General features: G+C 48.3%; 1 protein-coding gene across 9 annotated transcripts in view; it reads right to left on the bottom strand.

The window, feature by feature from the left end:
• The window catches only part of Pkig (cAMP-dependent protein kinase inhibitor gamma), a 67,644-nt gene that overhangs the window by 3,176 nt on the left and 46,307 nt on the right, over positions 1-18,161 (bottom strand). For 7 of the 9 annotated variants that reach the window (NM_001401793.1, NM_153469.5, NM_001401795.1 and 4 more), the window contains one exon: positions 1,710-1,883. In NM_001401793.1, coding sequence (NP_001388722.1) covers positions 1,710-1,860 — 151 coding nt within the window. In that variant the 5' untranslated portion in view covers positions 1,861-1,883. Of the gene's footprint in view, positions 1-312; positions 1,007-1,709; positions 1,884-18,161 lie in introns of those variants that run through there. The other 2 variants (XM_063283175.1, XM_063283174.1) reach the window with 1 other exon arrangement.

Genomic DNA, 18,161 nt, shown 5'->3' with positions numbered 1-18,161 from the left:
TGATGGCTAAGGAGGGAAGAAGGCAGCAAACAGCTGATGAGAGCCAAACAGAGCACAGAAGCCTTGAAGAAACCCTTGGCACTGTGCCTGGGTGCTAGCTGGGCCCACTGCTCATTCAGCTGGACAGTGAGCAGCCGATAAATAGGTACCTGTCACATGCCCAACACTGCTAGTCACAGAGGGCATGAGACAGCTCAGTTCAGAGGGGGTGCTTACAGGACCATGGAGACAGGGAGAAGGGGTGCCTCTGATTGAGACAAGCTATGACCAGGAAAGGCCTTAGCACAAAAGGCACCACAGTGAGAAGCAACCACCAGAAGCAAAGCCTGCGGGCCTTTATTCTAGCTGAAGAGGGAGCAAAACGTGGGGAATAAGAGTTGGGGCTGCAAAGGAGGTGAGCATTGGGCAGATGTCCATACAAACAGAAAGCAGGGTGCAGTGCTAGGAAGGCCAACAGGGCCTCAGATGGTAAACTGAGTGAGGCTCTGGGGGTAAGAGGCTCTCTCAAGGCTTAGAGACTGTCATATTGATGATGGTCATTTGCTGGGTGAGCCTAGGAAGACTCCAGTTTCTCTTGACCTCAGTTGATCTATCACATGAGAGACTTGGTCCCTGCCCCCAACATCTTCCCTGTTCCGTGTTCCTAAGTCACTTCTGGGCAACAAGGACTAAGAACTCTAGGCTGGGGCCACACAGGTAAAGGCAAGGACCGGCTCCTGGAGCAGCACAGTAGAAAGCCGCAGTGCACCATGGGAATTGATATGGCAAGCACGGTCTCTGAGCCTGCCGCAGAGAAGAAGTGGTAAGGAAGGCTTCCCAAGGAAGTTTCGGTCTATGGCTGACTGTGGACCCACACTGAGAAGAGGCCTCTGAGGACAGAGAACAAGTGGGGAGCAGGGTGTCCCAGGCAATGCTGGGTCCTCTTGGTTTCTTCATTGGGTCATTCAGCCTGTGGTCACAAACATCCTGCCATGTGCAGGTATAACAGGGTTCCTCTGTTCTGAAACTAAAGCCAAAGAAATGAGGCCTTTGAGAGTCATGTGGCTGGGGGCTAAGCTGGCTCTGGGAGTAAAGGGACAGCAGGTGGCTGCAGCTCCACTGGGGTTATTCTAGACAGAGGTAGCAGTGAGTGAGGTGAAGGCCCTCACAAGGAAGCCCTGACCCTTTATAGAGACCCAGACAGAGATGGGTGAGTGGAGGAAAGTGTGGGTAGGGCTGGGTGGGACCCAAGGCCAGGGGATAGACAGCAGTGCATGACTTCCGGTGAGCACTGAAGAGTAGCATGGCTCTGAGGTGTGACCATGGAGTCTGGGGCAGAAGCCTGATATGGCAAGATCGGCTAACTAATCCTGCTGTCTGCTGTGCAAGAAGGGCAGAGAGTCCAAGTGGACAGCAGGTAACATGGTGGCTGTGTGGATGGGGAGAAGCTAAGGCGTGGGCTCCTGGAGGTTAGGATCCATTACAGAGATCTAACAGGATTTGTTGGAGTGGGGGCAGGAGAGAGACAAGTGCCCCAGATACTCATCAGAGCCCTTAGAACCAGGATGCTGGCACACTCTACCTAGACATTGGCTGGGCTCTGCCAACAATCGAAAACAGCCCCAATTTAAATGCAGCTGCTTCCCTGAGGAAGGTGTAGGGCCTGGAGACAAAAGCTGGCAAACTACCTCCCCGTCAGCCCACCAGGATGCTGGGGCATTGACTCTGACCTGCCCCCTCAAGTGCGAGCTCGCCCATGTCTCCAGCTAGCTTCCGCACGCTCACGGCCTCCGAGTCACCCTGGATGTCAGGGACTGCATTCCGACGGCCTGTCCGGTCACAGGAGATGAAGTCCGAGTAGGAGGACTCGACTTCCATCATGCCTGTCGCATCGCTCCTCAGGCCTGTCGGAACAAGAGCAGAAGTGAGACACTGATGTCCTTTGACAAAATGACACTGTCTTTCCCACTGAGGACTAAGTGGAAGGCACAGAAAAACAAACCCTGTGACTCCAGTTAAACAACTCCCACCCACATCCTACAGAACAAACGTGAAGCCGGGCACACTGGTGCATGACTTTAATCTTAGCACTTGGGAAGCAGAGGCAGGGAGATCTCTGTGAGCTCTAGGCTAGCCTGGTCTACCTAATCAGTTCTAGGATGGCAAAGGCTACATAGAGACCCTGTTTTATTTTTAAAAAGAAAGAAAAACAAAGAGAGGGCAGTAGGAAAAGAGGGAAGAGGAAGAGAGGAAGAGAGGGAGGACAGACAGACATGCATGAGGGTCAGAAGATGGCTAGGTGGGTAAAGGTGCTTGCCACCAAGCCTGATGCCTGAGTTCACTCCTCAGACACCATGTGGTAGAAAACCAGAACAGACTCCTGCACATTATTCTCTAACCTTCACACTTGCACTGTGTACCTTGTGTACACACACACACACACACACACACCCCAAAATAAATGTAAAAATGTATAAAGAACATGCATTCCACCTTGATTCAATTCAAAGTAAAGGTGATGATCAGCTTTGCACGCTCACCACACCATGTGCCAGCATTGTCTAGGGGCACAGAGGGAACACAGGGCAAGCCAGCACCATTCCCCTGTCACAGAGCTTAGAGTTCACTGCATACCACGTCAAGACACCATCACTTAGCTCATGACTATGTGGTCAGGGCTTCAAGGGCCAGAGGGATGGCCAGGACCCAACCAATGAAAAGCAATATCAGCCAGCAGCATTCATGGGCAGTACGGAAAGATTCTGGGCATGGTAGTTTACACCTGTAACTCCAGCACTGAAGAGACGGAGGCAGGAGGATTGTTGTAAGTTCAAGGCCAGCCTGAGCTACACACTTGCATAGTGAGCTCTGGGATAATAGAATGTGACCCTGTCCCAAGTAAAACTGTAAAATGAAGAGAGAGAGGCAAAAATTGTAATGAAAGGAAGAAAGAGAAAGAGAAAGAGAGAGAGAAAGGAAGAAAGAAAGAAAGAAAGAAAGAAAGAAAGAAAGAAAGAAAGAAAGAGGGAGGGAGGTTCCCCTAAGGAAGGGAACGGCAAGTACTGAAGCTCTGAGGAAAGAAGATGGGATGGAGCAGAAGAGCAGAGAGGTCTCGCAGGAGGGACAGTGACAGGGAGGACACTGAAGGTGAGGAAGGGCGGGTTGCACCCTGGAGAGGTTTTAGGTAAGATCATGAAGACAAGCGGTAGCTGGGTAAGATAGGAGGCTTCTGGGGAGGTCAGATGTGACGCTGCCGCAGGGGCCAAGCAGATACCGAGATGGATTTTAGACACAACCTCAAGAACAAATATGTGGGCAGTTTCTGTCTGACACGGAGTTTTGGTTTCTGACAGCTATGGTGGCATCAGGAGGTCGGGGAGAAAGGTGTGGCTACTGAAATGGGACCCAGAGGAAAGCATTTGGGATGCCAGGTGGGTGGAAAGGAACCATTCAAGGGTAATTCCCTGCTGGCTTCAAGTTCCCGTGAGCCACCCTCCCATGGGAAAAGTGGGGAGGGCACAAGGAGGAGGCTGGAGTGGGAACAAAGGTGAGAGACCAGGAATGCTCACTGCCCTGTGGTGGACAACAGTCTAGAGCAAAGAGAACCATGGTTGTAAGGAACACGGTAATTATTTAGGGGCCATAGCATACATTATATTTCAGTCAATTCTGCGGAGCAAAGATCAAGGCAGGAGCAAAATTCTGTGTGAGGGAGTCCCCACTGCATCCAGCAGATGGCGCACCCCGCCTATCTTTCTTAGCTGTGGTGAGCAGCAGAGCTATGTTGAGCCTCCACCTAAAGAACTCCGGGAGGTGGTTCCCTCTGCTGGTCACTCTGCCTCCACTTCCTTTGGGGAAACTGTTCAAAGCCTCAGTACAGCTGAATAGGCTGTTGCGATGGTGAGGACACTGCCTACAAATGCTGAGGCTGCAGCGGAAAGAGTGGTGAGGACAGTTACCAGGCGCTTGCTTCGTATCCATCGCTCTCAATGGCCCCACCCACTCCATATGTAAGCACTGTGTTTGTGTATCTTTATAACCTAACCTGACTTGGAAAGATCTCAGGTCGATCCATGTGGTTACTAGGCTCAGATTTTTCCCCAGGTGAAGTCGGCTGCCCATGTAAGGTGGGTCAAACCCTGGGCAACCCACACTATCTGTTGCAGCCTCTTTCCTCAGCTCTTTTCCAGTTAGAACGTCAGTTCCATGAAAGGGGATTTGTGTCTAGATTTTCAATGCACCAGACTGAAAGGCCTGATCTTGGCAGCTGAGTCAAACTCACTCTGCTGCTTCCTTCCAAGATGCTGGGCTCGGCACCTGCTACAGAGGAGTGTGCTATAAATACACCTGGATCACAGCTTTTCATCCCCCCCACCGCCCCCACCCATTATCTTCTCCGATCCCTATCTGTGGGATGATAGCATGATCCAGGGACTGCAGGGAAGGCTCAACCTGCCAGAGTGTGCAGTCTTATGCCTGTCTCCAGGACCTGATACCAGCAGATGGAGTTACCTGCTAAGCCAGCCTGCTAGCCTCTCACTAGGACAGACTCCCTACGGCTCTAACCTTGCTTTGCTATGTCTGACCTTTGAACCACCCAGGCAGAAAGATGATGCTGTTGGCTCGGGGAAAGATCACTGCCAAGTCCCACACTCAATTCTGGAAAGCATCCATCCTCATCCTCAGGAACCGTGATTCCAAACACAGCCCTGGGGAGTCTTCTGACAATACACACACACCCACATTCACTGTCTTCCATGTCTGTATTCTTCATGCTATGGTGGCAAAGGTCTAGATTACAGCTACTTGGGATGCCAAGGGAGGATGATCTCAGGTCCAGCTAGCCTGAGGTACATAGCAAGATGCTGTCTCAATAGGCAGACAGACAAGCATGAGGAAATGTTCATGTATATTGTAAGTGAAAAAAAATCATATAGTTACATATGAGTATTTAAACTTGTTTGTTTTTCTTTTTTTTTTTTTTTTTTTTGGGTTCTTTTTTTTCGGAGCTGGGGACCGAACCCAGGGCCTTGCGCTTCCTAGGTAAGCGCTCTACCACTGAGCTAAATCCCCAGCCCCTGTTTGTTTTTCAAGACTGCTTCTCTATGTAGCCCTGGCTGTCCTAGAACTTACTCTGTAGACTAGGCTGGCCTTAAACTTAGAGATCCACAAAGTCCCTCCCTTTTTCCTTCTCTTCCTTTCCCCTTCATTTTTTGTAAAGAAAACTTTCATTTGTCCTTTTGTACCTTACTATTACTGTGTCTACATGACATAGGTGTGAGGGAGCACAATGCTCACATGCAGATCAGGGGACGTCTTTGGGGAGCTCTTCCTATGCCATTCCGGGTCTGAATTCAGGAAGTCAGGGTTTCGAGGCAAGAGCCTCTGCCCACTAAATCATTTTGCTGGGCATCCTTTCATTTTGCTTTTTCTTCATCCAAGCATATGTCTTAAAAACAAGTTCAACTTACTCTGAAACTCTGGACGATTATATCAAAACACTAAAAACATATCAAAGTCCACTCAGCCCTCAGCTGCCATCAGCAGCTGCAGGATCCTCTGTGGTCACAGCTGCAGACTTAATTACCCTCCCCCAAAGACCTTGAGTCCCTTTTCCTTAAAAGCAGAGCACCCACATCAAAGGCTCTGCTCTTTCCTGTCCTAAACCCTGCCTGGGGCCCTCCGCACGCACACTGTTCTATTTTTCCCTCCCATTTCAAGCCACCCTGTGTTACTAAAACCAAGTAGCTGAGTCGACCACCCTCAGCCCCATGCTTCACATGAGACAGACAGGATAGACTCAAGAGTTTAAAGACCACAGTCATTCTTCTGCAGTCGCCTCCCTCCAGGGTGAATACCGTCTTCTTGTCTTTGTACCATCAAGGCTGCTCCAGTGCCTGCACACAGTGGGTACTTCAAACTTACTGAATAAATAATGAACTTCTAATAGCCCGAGTCCTACTCCTGAGGGGCCAGGCTGGGTCACTGACAGCACCCTGTGCACAGGACTCCTCTACTCTCCACTTGAGAAATGAGGAACCTGAGGCTGGGGCGGGGGGTGGAACGACTTCTCAGATCACCGCCTCCCCTTCTTCTCAGCCAGCCCCTGATCTCTGGTGCCCCCACGCTGTCCTTCTGGGTTCCCTCTTGCTGCTCAGCATCGACCCTCTCGTGCTGAGATGAGACACCTGAGTGGCACCATTAGGAACAGCAACACTGTCTTCCTTCCTGGGCAAGGGGCAACCCCAATAATTTGTTCCCCGAGACAGAACTCTATGGCCCTCAGCTCAGGTCTCCCTCAGTCTCCTCTCATGAGTTACTGCACAGTACTCACTTGGGTGCATAGACCCAAGCACCCTGGTTTCCTAAACCTGCACTTCCCCCACACAAGTGGGCCTACCTCTACCTTTGGCTCACGCTCAGGTCCTCCTCCTCTGGTGGTCTGAGGGACACTCAGGGAAGTAGTCAGGCTGGTGGTCACACCTGGCTCAGAAACGTTCAATGATTTAAAAGAGTAAAGCCAAGCTGAGTAACCGACTGTGCATGCCTGCCATCCCAGCACTCAGGAGATGGAGGCAGGAGGATTGGAAGTGTGAGGTCATTCTCGAATATACAGCAAATTCAAAGCCAGTCGGCCATAGGAGCCCCTATCGTAAAGAAATAAAGTAAGGCACACACACTGAGCCATTCATACCTACTGCCATAGGAGTGTTCTCAATCAACCAGCATGTGGGGCTGCTGCTTTCTCTTCTTAGCCCTGGCCCAGCGCAGATCTCCAGGAGAGAGGGCCTGGCCTATAGCAGGTGCTCAACAAATATTTGGTCAGTTAACAAAAAGTTTATGGAGAATTGAACTGAGAGGCAGTCCAGAGTCCATCTAGAAAAGACTGCTGCTACTTGGGAAAACTGAAGCTCAAAGAAGACGGCTAGAGGGTCACCTTTAATTACAGGAGGCAGAGGCAGTGGATTTCTGAGTCTGAGGCCAGCCTGGTCTACACAGAGACACACAGACCAGCCAGAGTGACGTAGTAAGGCCTGATCATAAGTACCACCACCACCACCACCACCACCACCACCACCACCACCACCACCACCCACGAGAGTGTCTGACCCAAAGTTCTAGAATCCATAGGCCTGAATACCTAGTGCAGCGCTCACTGCTGTCATCTGTCCCTGGTGACATCACTAAGATCAGGGCTGCAGGTGAGCTGTGGTGAAACTCATCTAATGCAGCTGTCAAGCCAGCCTCCCTACTGACCACTTGGGACACACTGGACATCAAGTGTCCTTTGCCCCTGTACTTGGGACTAACCAAAGCACCCTGAAGTTCATGGGCTCAAGTGAAGAAGAGGTGAGAATATGGGCTCAGAGGGGCTGGAAAGTTCCATGAGACGTGAGAGGTACCAATTAATAAACCATCGCTGTGTCCCACTGTGGCTGAGCTATCGGTAAACCTTCCCTTCTGACATTTCACTCAGCTCCTTTGTTTACTCTGTTTAGCGGTGCTGCAGAGCCAAAAACCTACCCCTCCTTCTCCTGTGCTTCCACTGCTAGGTGAATAGAAATTCTACTAGTAGGCAATCCTGGCCAGCATGGGCACTATTTCACCTGAGACCTAGCTCACAGGCTCAGTTTAGTATGTGATGAACTATTCTGGACTCTATGGTGGAAGGAGCAAGGGATAGACCCTTGTACCACAACAGTGGTAAAGGTCTGACCCTACCCTCACAGCCTCAGACTTGCAGACGCCCCACCCCCACCCCCCAGCTTCCCAATAATGGAACAATGGAGTCTGATCTCTAAGTCTCTTCAGCCTGGACATTTCATGGTCTGCTGCTCACCACAGATATGCCCGGCACCTTGCCCATGTGAGGTACACACCAGAGATAAGACATTCACAATCTGGGCTGGAGAGATGGCTCAGCGGTTAAGAGCACCAACTGCTCTTCCTAAGGTCCTGAGTTCAAATCCCAGCAACCACATGGTGGCTCACAACCATCTGTAATGAGATCTGATGCCCTCTTTTGGTGTGTCTGAAGATAGCTACAATGTACTCATATATAATAAATAAATAAAACATTAAAAAAAGAGACATTCACAATCTGATACAAGAAAAGGCACTGAGTGGGTATGTTAATCTACTGTGGCAGATCCTAAGACTGGCTATGGAAGGAAAGGGTTTTCTAGCAGTGCACATGGTTCAGTTAAAGGTGGGAAGGTCAGAGAGGTAGCTCTGGGGTAAAATTAAAAAGATAGAAGGGGGGAAGGTGGAGAACCAGGTGTGGAGACATCTATCATCCTAACCCTTGGAAGGAGAGGCATGAACAATTCCAGATGTTCAAGCCCAGCCTGGTCTACACATAGAGTTCCATAGGAAGATCCTGTCTCAGAAATCAGATAACCAAACTAACAACACTACCTCACACAAATGAAGGTGGCGGGACCAGAGAGATGGCTCAGTGGGTAAGAGTACTTGTTGTTCTTCCAGAGGTCCTGAGTTCAAATCCCAGCAAACACATGGTGCTCACAACCATCAATAAAGGGATCTGATGCCCTCTTCTGGCCTGCAGATGTAATGCAGTAGAGCACTCATGCATAAAATAAATGGGGGGATGAAGGCAGCTAAAGAATAAAACCAGGCACAGTCAACAGCCAATGTGTCTAACAGCTTCTATCTCAGTCTGTGCTCCATGGGGTGCTAAAGACCAAAGTGTTCTGCCTTATCCCTGGAAGTTTGGGGAGCTCTGTGGGATCTGGATGCTTCTAGGGAACCTGACCTTGAACACCCAGGTTAGAAAGGAGACACCAAAACCTCTGTAGGTGCTTGTTCTTTCTTGTCCCCACAGGATGGCCTCTCCCTCTGGTCTCTCCACTGCTTTCCTTGGTTCTGTAGACTACAGAGGCCCTGGGCTGTGCCAAGAGTCTGAGTCTGCAGCTGCAGTCCTCATTGCTAGGGCAGAGTCCATTACAACTCCTAAATGCTTCCCAAATGCATTTGAAAGGTCATTTCCTGTTTTCTTTTTCCTTTTTAAAATGATGAAACACTTTGCAGGAGTTACAGAAAAAGCAAGCAGACTATTTTTACAGAGTACACGGAGTAAAGGAGTAAGGAGCCTTGTGAAAGGTTTCTTAGAGTGGGCAAAACTGCCCAGCATCTCTAAGGCCAGAGTGGGTTTAGATATCTAATAGAGAGGTCAGGATCTACTAAACCAGCAGTTCTCCAGTCATCTCTGTGAAGGAAGCTGGAAGCAGACAGGCCACAGGGCTGGCCTCCAAGTGCCCCTCCGGAATGCCCCAGGGCACATGCAGTGCACAGTGCACCCCTGTGCAGGGAGAGGCTTTGATCAGAGGCTTTGACCAGCGGGCTCCTGGCTCATGGAAGGAAAGCCCAGGCTTTCATGGTGCCGCTGTGGGACTTGCTGTGGGAGATGTTGTAATGGGAGGAAAGGGTAGGGGTTAGGCAGACAAGGCCATCAGTTAGAACTTCTCCCCCAAACCTCAGTCCCATTGCCTTCCTTTAAATACTGTTGATAATCCCCAAAGAGTTTCAAGCCTTCTTAGAACGTGTGAATCTCCCCACTTTGTATACACATTGTATCACTGGGCTTCCTCATCAACACAGCAAACATCACTGTCAAGTTATCAGCCCTCCCTCCCCTTCCCAGTTTCCCCTGTTCACTGGTGGCTGGAGTTGAAAGCTGGGAGCTTTTCTTGATCATTCTTCTCTGCCACCTGCAGTTTGTCACCAGGTTCCATTGTTTCTGCTTGCAAAACAGTTCCAGTGTGTCCACTGTCTACCCGCTAAGTGTCATGCAGAGGCCCTCAACACAGTCCTGCAATTCCTCTTACCCCAAAACAATTTCCCATGCAGCCCCTGAGTTGTTCTTGAAACAGAAATTGGGCTGTGGGATTCCTCTGCTCATTCAACATCAACAAAACCCCAACCTCTCTTGTCAGCCCCACACTCCCCCGCTGTCCCACACTGACCTTCCCCACCGTCCTTCCCAGTCTTTCACCATGTCTACTTTCTTCATGGTCTATTTCTGCTGTCACACTGGACCCTCTAATTCTCAAACCTAATGTAATTCCTGGCCTTCCCAAGCCTCTTCCCTCTGCCTGAAGCATCCTTGGACACTCTCACCTCCTGTACACTGTAGACAGACAGGTGGCACTCTAGCCTGGCATTCTTAAAGGTTCCTGCTTTGAGGTCTGCAGGACTCAAAACCACCAGGATCCCTGTCTCACTGTCTAAGTCAATAAGGCCTGGAGCCTGGAGGCTAACACAGTGGACCTAACTAGGGTGTTGGAGGCCAATGTCTGTCCCAGAGTTGGCCAACTTACCTGACCAAGGGACGAGCAAGAAACATTAGTGCTAATTACTGCCTTGCTTGTGGCTGTGGAATTTTCAAGGCTCACCAACAGCAGAGATCCCAGTGGTGTCTCTCTGGCTGTATACCAAGTCTATGACAAAGAAATCACTACTGTGACTATTTTGCTAAAGATAGGAGGTTCAGAGAGCTCAGCAGCTTGCCCAAGGTCACACGGCACAGGAGGTTCAGAGAGGGCAGCAGCTTGCCCAAGGTCACACAGCACATGCAGAACAGGAGCTGGTCTGTTACAGCTGACGCATGGAGGTGACCTATGACATGCACTCGTGTCTAATGAGACTGTTTTAGGTTTTAGAGTCTCTTTTTTTTGTCCTTTTTTTTTTTTTTTGTCCCCTGCCTACCCAGCCACCACAGTCTCTAGCCTCAAAGAAAGAATTTCAAAAAGGAGAGCAGAAAACAGGCAAGGCTCATGAAAATATTCCACTGTGCTCGCCAACAGAAACAGCAGATGCATTCACCACGCTTAAGCAAAGTTCTCTGCTCAGTCTTCTCACTTGTGGTTTCTGGTTTCCAGTCAAAGTCTCACAATGTATCCCAGGCTGACCTCAAACCTCTGATTCTCCTGCCTCAGGCTCCCTCACGCTGAGTACAGGCCGGTAACCCCCACACCTAGTCCTCTTCATTGGATTTTGTACTTGAGATCAAATTGTTCAGTCTTTTCACCAATGTTTGGTTGAGTCTATACTTTTTTAAATTTATTTATTCAATTCACTTAACATCCAAATATTAGCCCCCCTTACCCCATGTGCTTCGAAATTCTTAATCCACAGCAATAGAAAAAAAAAAAAAGTGGGATATCAATTTTAAAGCTCCACCCTTTTAGCAGCCCTGCCCTACCCAGCAGGCTGTGTTGTGACTTCTGTGGTTCTAAGGGGCCATTGGGATAAAACAGAAAACAGTCTTGCCGGACCTCTCCGTGGCTAGGCACACTTCTCCCCAACTCTCCCCACTTGTGCCTATTTAAGCTTAGTTGGGGCTCAGCTTCGAAGCAAAACTTCCAGAAAGGGGCAGCCTCCCTCTCCTCTCCTATGGAGGGGGCAGGAAGGGAAATCACTTCCAGGCAGGCTCGCCAAGGTCCCAGGCTGGGCTAAGCTGTAGCTCTGCTGGTGGCAGGTGGGTGCCTCTGGGCATGGTTCCCCAACCTTAGGGGTCCCACGTGCAAACAGAGGGAAAGCAGCCATCTATCTCAGTAGTAGTTCTATAACACACCTACATCTAAACAGCTGGGGATGTAAGTCGGTGACAGCACTGGCCTAGCATAACACAGTCCTGGGCTGCTGTTCCAGAAAATACATACGGGCACGAGGGCCCAATTGAAATCCTTTTGGATGAGTTACAAGCTGGCTTTAGAACTAACTTCATTTCTTCCATTTTCTCTCTTTCATTTTTGGGAGGCCCTGGGGATCCAACTTGGAGCCTCCATATCCTCCTGAGCTATACCCTAATCTAATGTCTAACATAAAATGAAGGCTGGCGTCTGACTCTAGGATGAAGTCAGGGAGTCTCACTCTCCTGACTCTCCTCGGACACCTTTCTCCAGCACGTGAGAAATACAGGAAGTCAGGGGCTGCCATAGAGGAGTCAGGCACTGACCACTGCACAGACCGTGTTAATCCTGCTCCAGTCACCATCTAGGTGTGCCACAAGTACCTAGGCTGCTGCTCAAAGGCTGGCCTACAGAAATCAAGAGAGACAGTAACTTCCTACTGCATTTCCACTCCTGGGAATCAGGTGATGTGGTATGCAATAGTGGAGAGCTGGAGCAAAGGAGTCACTTCCAGTTCAGGTTTCCTCTCCAGCTCCTGTCATAGTCACCCCCCAAAATACACTGAGCAGGACGAAAAAATTTATTATTATTTCTACAATAGTCATCCATTCATCCAAAAACTTACTGATCACTCACTGAGTACTAGATTTGAGACTACATGCTATGTACACAAAACAGCAGCCAGACACAAATATGGCCTTGAAGAAGCTCAAGGTCTAGCAAGGAAGACTGAAAAAAGCTTAACTCTTCACAAGTTACAGAGTGTGAGGCACACAGGAGAATTGCTAGAAGCACTGGGTGTGCTTTCAAACTTCCTCAGTGGGTCTGTAAATGACAGATGGGATGGGACATTGGTACAACAGCCCTTGGTGACATTTTACTGATGGGAAGCATGACAGCCCATATACCTGGTAAGGGGGAAGAGTTTAGGAATACTCAGGCTTTCATATATAAACCTGTCAAATGTCACAAACATTGGCAGCTAGAAGCCATAGTAAAAAGGGATAGACAGAATGACAGAGGACACCTGGCACCTTCCTCAGGTGTCTGTGTATGAGCACAAGTGTATACACACACACACATAAATAAATCTTATAAAACCTCCTGCCCCTTGCCTACATCAGTTCCAGAGTGATCTAGATCAGACACATGCTCAGAGCTTTTAGCTAATAAAAGCATCTATAAAATACATTAGGATCAACTTTCATGTCTCTAGTTATTCCCTGGGGATGGATATAGCCATAGCATCAGGATTCTCAGGTTATTACTCAAAGTGTCAAAGCCCTCATCTGGAGACACAAAGTAGATTAGCAGTCACTTGGGACAGGGGATGGAACAAGAGGGTGATGGCAAAAGGGTGCAGGGTTTCTTTATGGGTGAGGGAGATGTCTGTCTGTAGGTGATTACAGCTGAAGGGCACTGACTTGTATTCTTCAATGGGTGAATACTATGTGGTATGTGAATTCATAAAGCTGCAGGAAGAAAACACACATTCTAATTCTAATGGAGAGAAACCCTGCTCATGTAGACACTAGTGCACTGGCATATTATGCCCTAAGCCTTCCTTCAGGATTTTAGATCACTCTTATGAACGTAGTTTCTCAGACAGACAACCACACAGAACAGCCCACAGTGTCTGGGCTGTATGCCCTATGGAAAACAGTTCCTTATTTTTCTACCTTTTCCCCTAAAAATAAGGCAGGTGAGCAGGTGTGCTTTAGTTACACACTTCTGACTGGCTCACTGGCTGTGTAATCCATGCAAGTCACTCAGACTCACAGAACAATCAGTTTCTCCACATGTAAAACAACAGCACCCACTTCCTTAGGGCATTATGAGGATTAAATATGACAGCATGCAAGGTGCATTTATTGGTACCCATGGCAGTGGATGCCAGACTGAACTGAAGCAACATTAGTTTATTTTGTTTTTTTAAGCAGGGTTTTCCCTCTTCCCTCCCTCCCCCCTCCCTCCTCCCTGTTATTATTGTTGTTTTATTTGTTTGTTGTTTGAGACAGGGTTGGTCTGTGCAGTCCTGGCTGTTCTGGAACTCACTCTGAAGATCACCAGTCTCAAGTTCACAGAGATCTGCCTGCCTCTGAGTACTTTGATTAAAGGTGCACGGTGCTCAGAACCAATCAGTGCTCACAATGTACACATCAGTGTTGCTCACAACTGTCCTTGCATAGACTCAAACCAGTAAACTCATGTCATGTTCAGAGCACGCAGGGGTTGAGAGGGATGAGGTGAGAACCAGGTTGTACATTTTATGATGAGAGTCTGGAACATCCCACAGAGTAGCTGCGAGCTTCTGCAATCCTAGGTCACCAATCTCAGCTCACCCTTGGCAGAAATACCATAATCCTGGCACCTGCAAGTGCAGATGGCCTACAGTGCTGGGAATTATCTCTAGATCAAAAGTTCTCAAATTCTAAAGGTCAAAAATACGTTTGACAATTTAAGGAAAACGATGGACATTTACCAAGAAAATGTGTATCTGTAAGCATCAAGGGGTGCTCATGACTATAGGAATCCTGGAGTCCTTCGGTCTTCCCACAAAGCTCAGCAGTGTCAAGGTGGGACAGGACTCTGGCCCTCAGTGTTCCAAAAGCAGCTGCAGCAGAGGCTAAACCCTCTTAAGCTGGACCTGGGTAGAAAAACACCCTGGGAACTAACAGTTGCAAATATGCATCTAGGGGATTCCCAGAGGTCCTAAGTCAGAAGAGGACACAGCCTGGGGTCCTGGGAAGCAGCTGGCAGGCAGGGTACACAGGCTGATGAGCAGGGTGAGAGTACTATTCTCATGGGGGCTTCTCACTAGAGACGGTGGCTCTGCAAGCAGAGAAGAGGCCCAGCAGAGGGGCTGGAGGGCGGAAATGCCTCAATCCTGGGAGTTTAGAGAGGGGAGGAGCGAAGAGGGAGTAGACTGTGCCCTGCTTACAGGAGATGATGGCACTGGAAGGAGGTGGGGGTGAGCTCTGGGGAAGAAGCCGAGTCAAGAGCTCCACATTACACGGTGCCAAGGGAGCAAACCACAGACCATCCCTCAGTCTTGGGTTCTTTACTGTAAAAACAGTGCCATGGAGGACTGCTGCCAAAGTAAAGAAAATAGGTGCTACTTTCTCAAAGTCCTCTCCATCTAAACTGTGAAGAAGCACGGAACAGAAGTACAGGATGAGGACTGGAAGCTCTCTCTGCCAAGAGTTCAAAGCCTGGTCTTAGTACACAGTTATGGAGGGATGTTGAATCTCCTCAAACCCCTAGTTCTTTGCCTGTGAAGTGGGGATAACACTTCCCCACATGCTGAACTAGAAACTAAAAATATTAAGTACATAGTTCTTGGCCCAGATAAGATATTCAAGGCAGGAGTTGCTACCATCCAAAAAATGAAGTAAAAACCTACACTTTTGAGTAGATGAAAAATAAAAGGCATAGAGCTTTTTAAGAGGCCAGAATGAAATGAAATGTTGGTTGCCACCTTCTGGCTTTTGATCGTTGGCCAACTGATGCGATTTCTAGAAGCTTAGGGTTCCCACTCTGTAAACCACAGATAACAACATGAATTGCTGAGTAAGATGCCAGGAAGAACATGGCCCACGATGCATTCTTATTTCTGTGCTAGAGTGAAAACCACTTTCTAGATGGCAAAACAGCTCACCAGGGTTAAATGACAGCTTCCAATGACCTGGATAGATGTTTAAACCTTTTCACCATTATGGTGGTAAAATTAAAAAATAAAACATTATATATTTAGATATTAAATCACCTAAATGATTACCACATTTAGCTAATTACAAGTCTATCACCTCACTTTTGTGAAGAGACAACCTAAGATCTGTTCTCTTAGCAACTGTCAGGCACCCAACACATTGTTACTAGCACTAGTTGTCATTCTGTACGTTAGACTTATTATTGTTATTTATTGTATAGCTGCAAGTTTGGGGTCTTTGGCCAACACAGTCTCATTCCTCACCCCTCACTCTGTTTCTCTAAGTTTTTTAAATTCCACATAGAAAGGAAATCATGTGGAATTTCTTTTCCCCTTGTTTTTCTAAAGATAAGTGTCTACCATATCCACCCTTTCACAAATGACAGTCTACCTTTCCACTTCAAGTAATATGCATGTGTATACAACATGGCACCCCACACACACACACATACTTTCTCTGCCCATTCATCTGTCGCTGGACACTTAGATGCTAACATATCCTGGCTACTTGAACCATGATGCTGTGGTGAACATGGGACCGCAGACATCTACTTAGAAGACTAACTTTATTTCCTTAGATAAATACATGGCAGTTTCTAGATCATGTGGTAGTTCTATTATTAATTTGGGGTGTTATCTTATTTTTGAGACAGAGCCTCACTGTGTAGCTCAGCCAAGCCTCAAACTCACAGCAATCCTCCTCCCTCAGTCTCCCGAATGTGAGGATTATAGGTGTGAACCACCAAACCTGGCTACTTTTAATTTTTTGAGAACCTCTCCAGTTCTCCATAACAGCTATGCTAATTTACATTCCAACATAATGAACAAGCGCCTCTGAGTTCTCCGAACCTTCCACAGCCGTGCTCTGAACACACGTGAGGTGGCTAACTCACTCAGTTAAACTGCATTTCTCTGACGATTGTAGGCTGACATCTGTCAGCCAACTGTATGTTACCCTAAGGAATTAATTATTGGAGTAAAGCAGTGAATGTGTAGTTCTAGCTCTAGGGAGGTAGAGGCAAGAGGACTGTGATTGTAAGGTTAGCCTGGACTAATATAAAGCCCTACCTCAAAAGAGCAAAAAAAGGAAAAATTTAAAAGGCCAGGTATTAAGAGCCATGTGTGTAGCACATGACTAGTGCCATTATTTGGGAGCAGCGGGCAGGAAGGCCAGGAATTAAAGAACCTCTTAGCTGTGGAGAGAGCCTGAAGCTAATGTTGGCTACAATGTTTTTCTTGGTTGTTGTTTATTTAAAGTATCTGTAGGGGTTTTCTGATTCTAGAGAGATATTGCTCAGTAAAGTGTTTACTTAGCATGCACTAGACCCTGGGGTTCTATCTCTGGCACCACAGAAACCAGTGTGACAGTACCAGGGAGGCAAAGTCTCAGGAGTTCAAGGCCAGGGCTCAGTAGTTTAGAGCACTTATTCTTGCAGAGGACCTGGGCTTGGTTCCCAGTACCCACACAGTGACTCACAACCATCTGTAACTCTAGTTCTAAAGGATCCAATACCCTCTGCTGACCACCAGTAGTAGTACAGGCAGTAGGCATGCATGTGGTACACAGACATACATTCAGATAAAAACTCATACATATAAAATACATATAAAATAATAAACACCTTTGATTCCAGCACTCAGGAGGCAGAGGCAGGTGGATCTCTGAATCTGAGGCCAGCCTGGTCTACAGAGTGAGTTCCAGAACAACCACAGGTACACAGTAAAGGATGGCAGTGTTTACCACAAGGCTTGCTAGTTCTAAAATCCTTCTGTTAGCCATGGCCAGGCACATACCTAGTCTTTAGTCAGCATTTGTTTGCTCCTCTCTAAAGGGAACATCATTGGAGGGAGGCCCTTAACATGGGTTGCTGGCAGCTACTGAAACCCTAATATCCTTGTGAGGATTTCAGCAGTACCTTACATGACAAACAGGTAGAGGGATTCCTGTCAAAGCCCTAACTGGGCAGGTCCTCAGAGGAAAGAGACAGGAGAGAGGGAGAGCTCACCATCCTCCAATGGACAGACGAGCAGCTGTGCTCTCAGGGATGAGGGCCTCTACTTGGACTCTGCTTTACACTGAGTGACTCTCTCTGCCCACCACCTCCCCATTCTCTCCAAGGAGATCATCTCTCCCAGACTCTGTCACCATTCCTCAGCAGGGTCCACAGGCAGGAGGAGCACAGGCCCTGAGGAAAGGCTGTGATAGCAGATGGAGAGGGTAAGAAAATTAATGTGGCCCAGTTTCCAGAAAAGTCACCTTTCTAAATCTAACTCACATGGCTCCTGGAATATCACTCGGTGACTCTTTGCTTAGAAGTAACAGGAGCCATTTGCAAACTCCAGCCCTGGCCCGTGCTCTACACGACACAGGCCCATGCACACCCCTGCCTCCCTCTCCAGGCTCTGGGCCTTCCCAGTGCTGCTCCAGAAGGCTGGAGGCCTATAGCCTGTTTGTCACACTCCACTCCAGGCCCCTGTCACCTGCTTCTGCACCCAGTGCAGATAGTAGTCATTCATCTAGTGACCAGACCCTTAAGTTTCATGAGGGCGAGGACTACTCTGCTATTTCTGCTGTGGTATCCAGTATCCACCTCACACTTGCTCACAGACTGAGATAAAAGATATTTTTACAAGACTGTCTTCCTCACACATCCCTGACTGAGCAACAAAAGCACAACAGTCCAGAAGAGATGAGCCAGGTTCCCAAATCCTTTCTGACCATTCTAGTTGTGGCTTAGACCTGGTAGAAATGGTTCAACTGGGCATGGGTGGCTTTTGTTTCTTACTCCCTTCTCAAGGACACCTTCCTGAGTGGGTAG

The sequence above is a fragment of the Rattus norvegicus genome, chromosome 3, assembly GCF_036323735.1.
Source record: "Rattus norvegicus strain BN/NHsdMcwi chromosome 3, GRCr8, whole genome shotgun sequence".
NCBI classification, from domain to species: Eukaryota; Metazoa; Chordata; class Mammalia; order Rodentia; family Muridae; genus Rattus; species Rattus norvegicus.
This window is presented reverse-complemented; position numbering and strand designations above follow the sequence as displayed.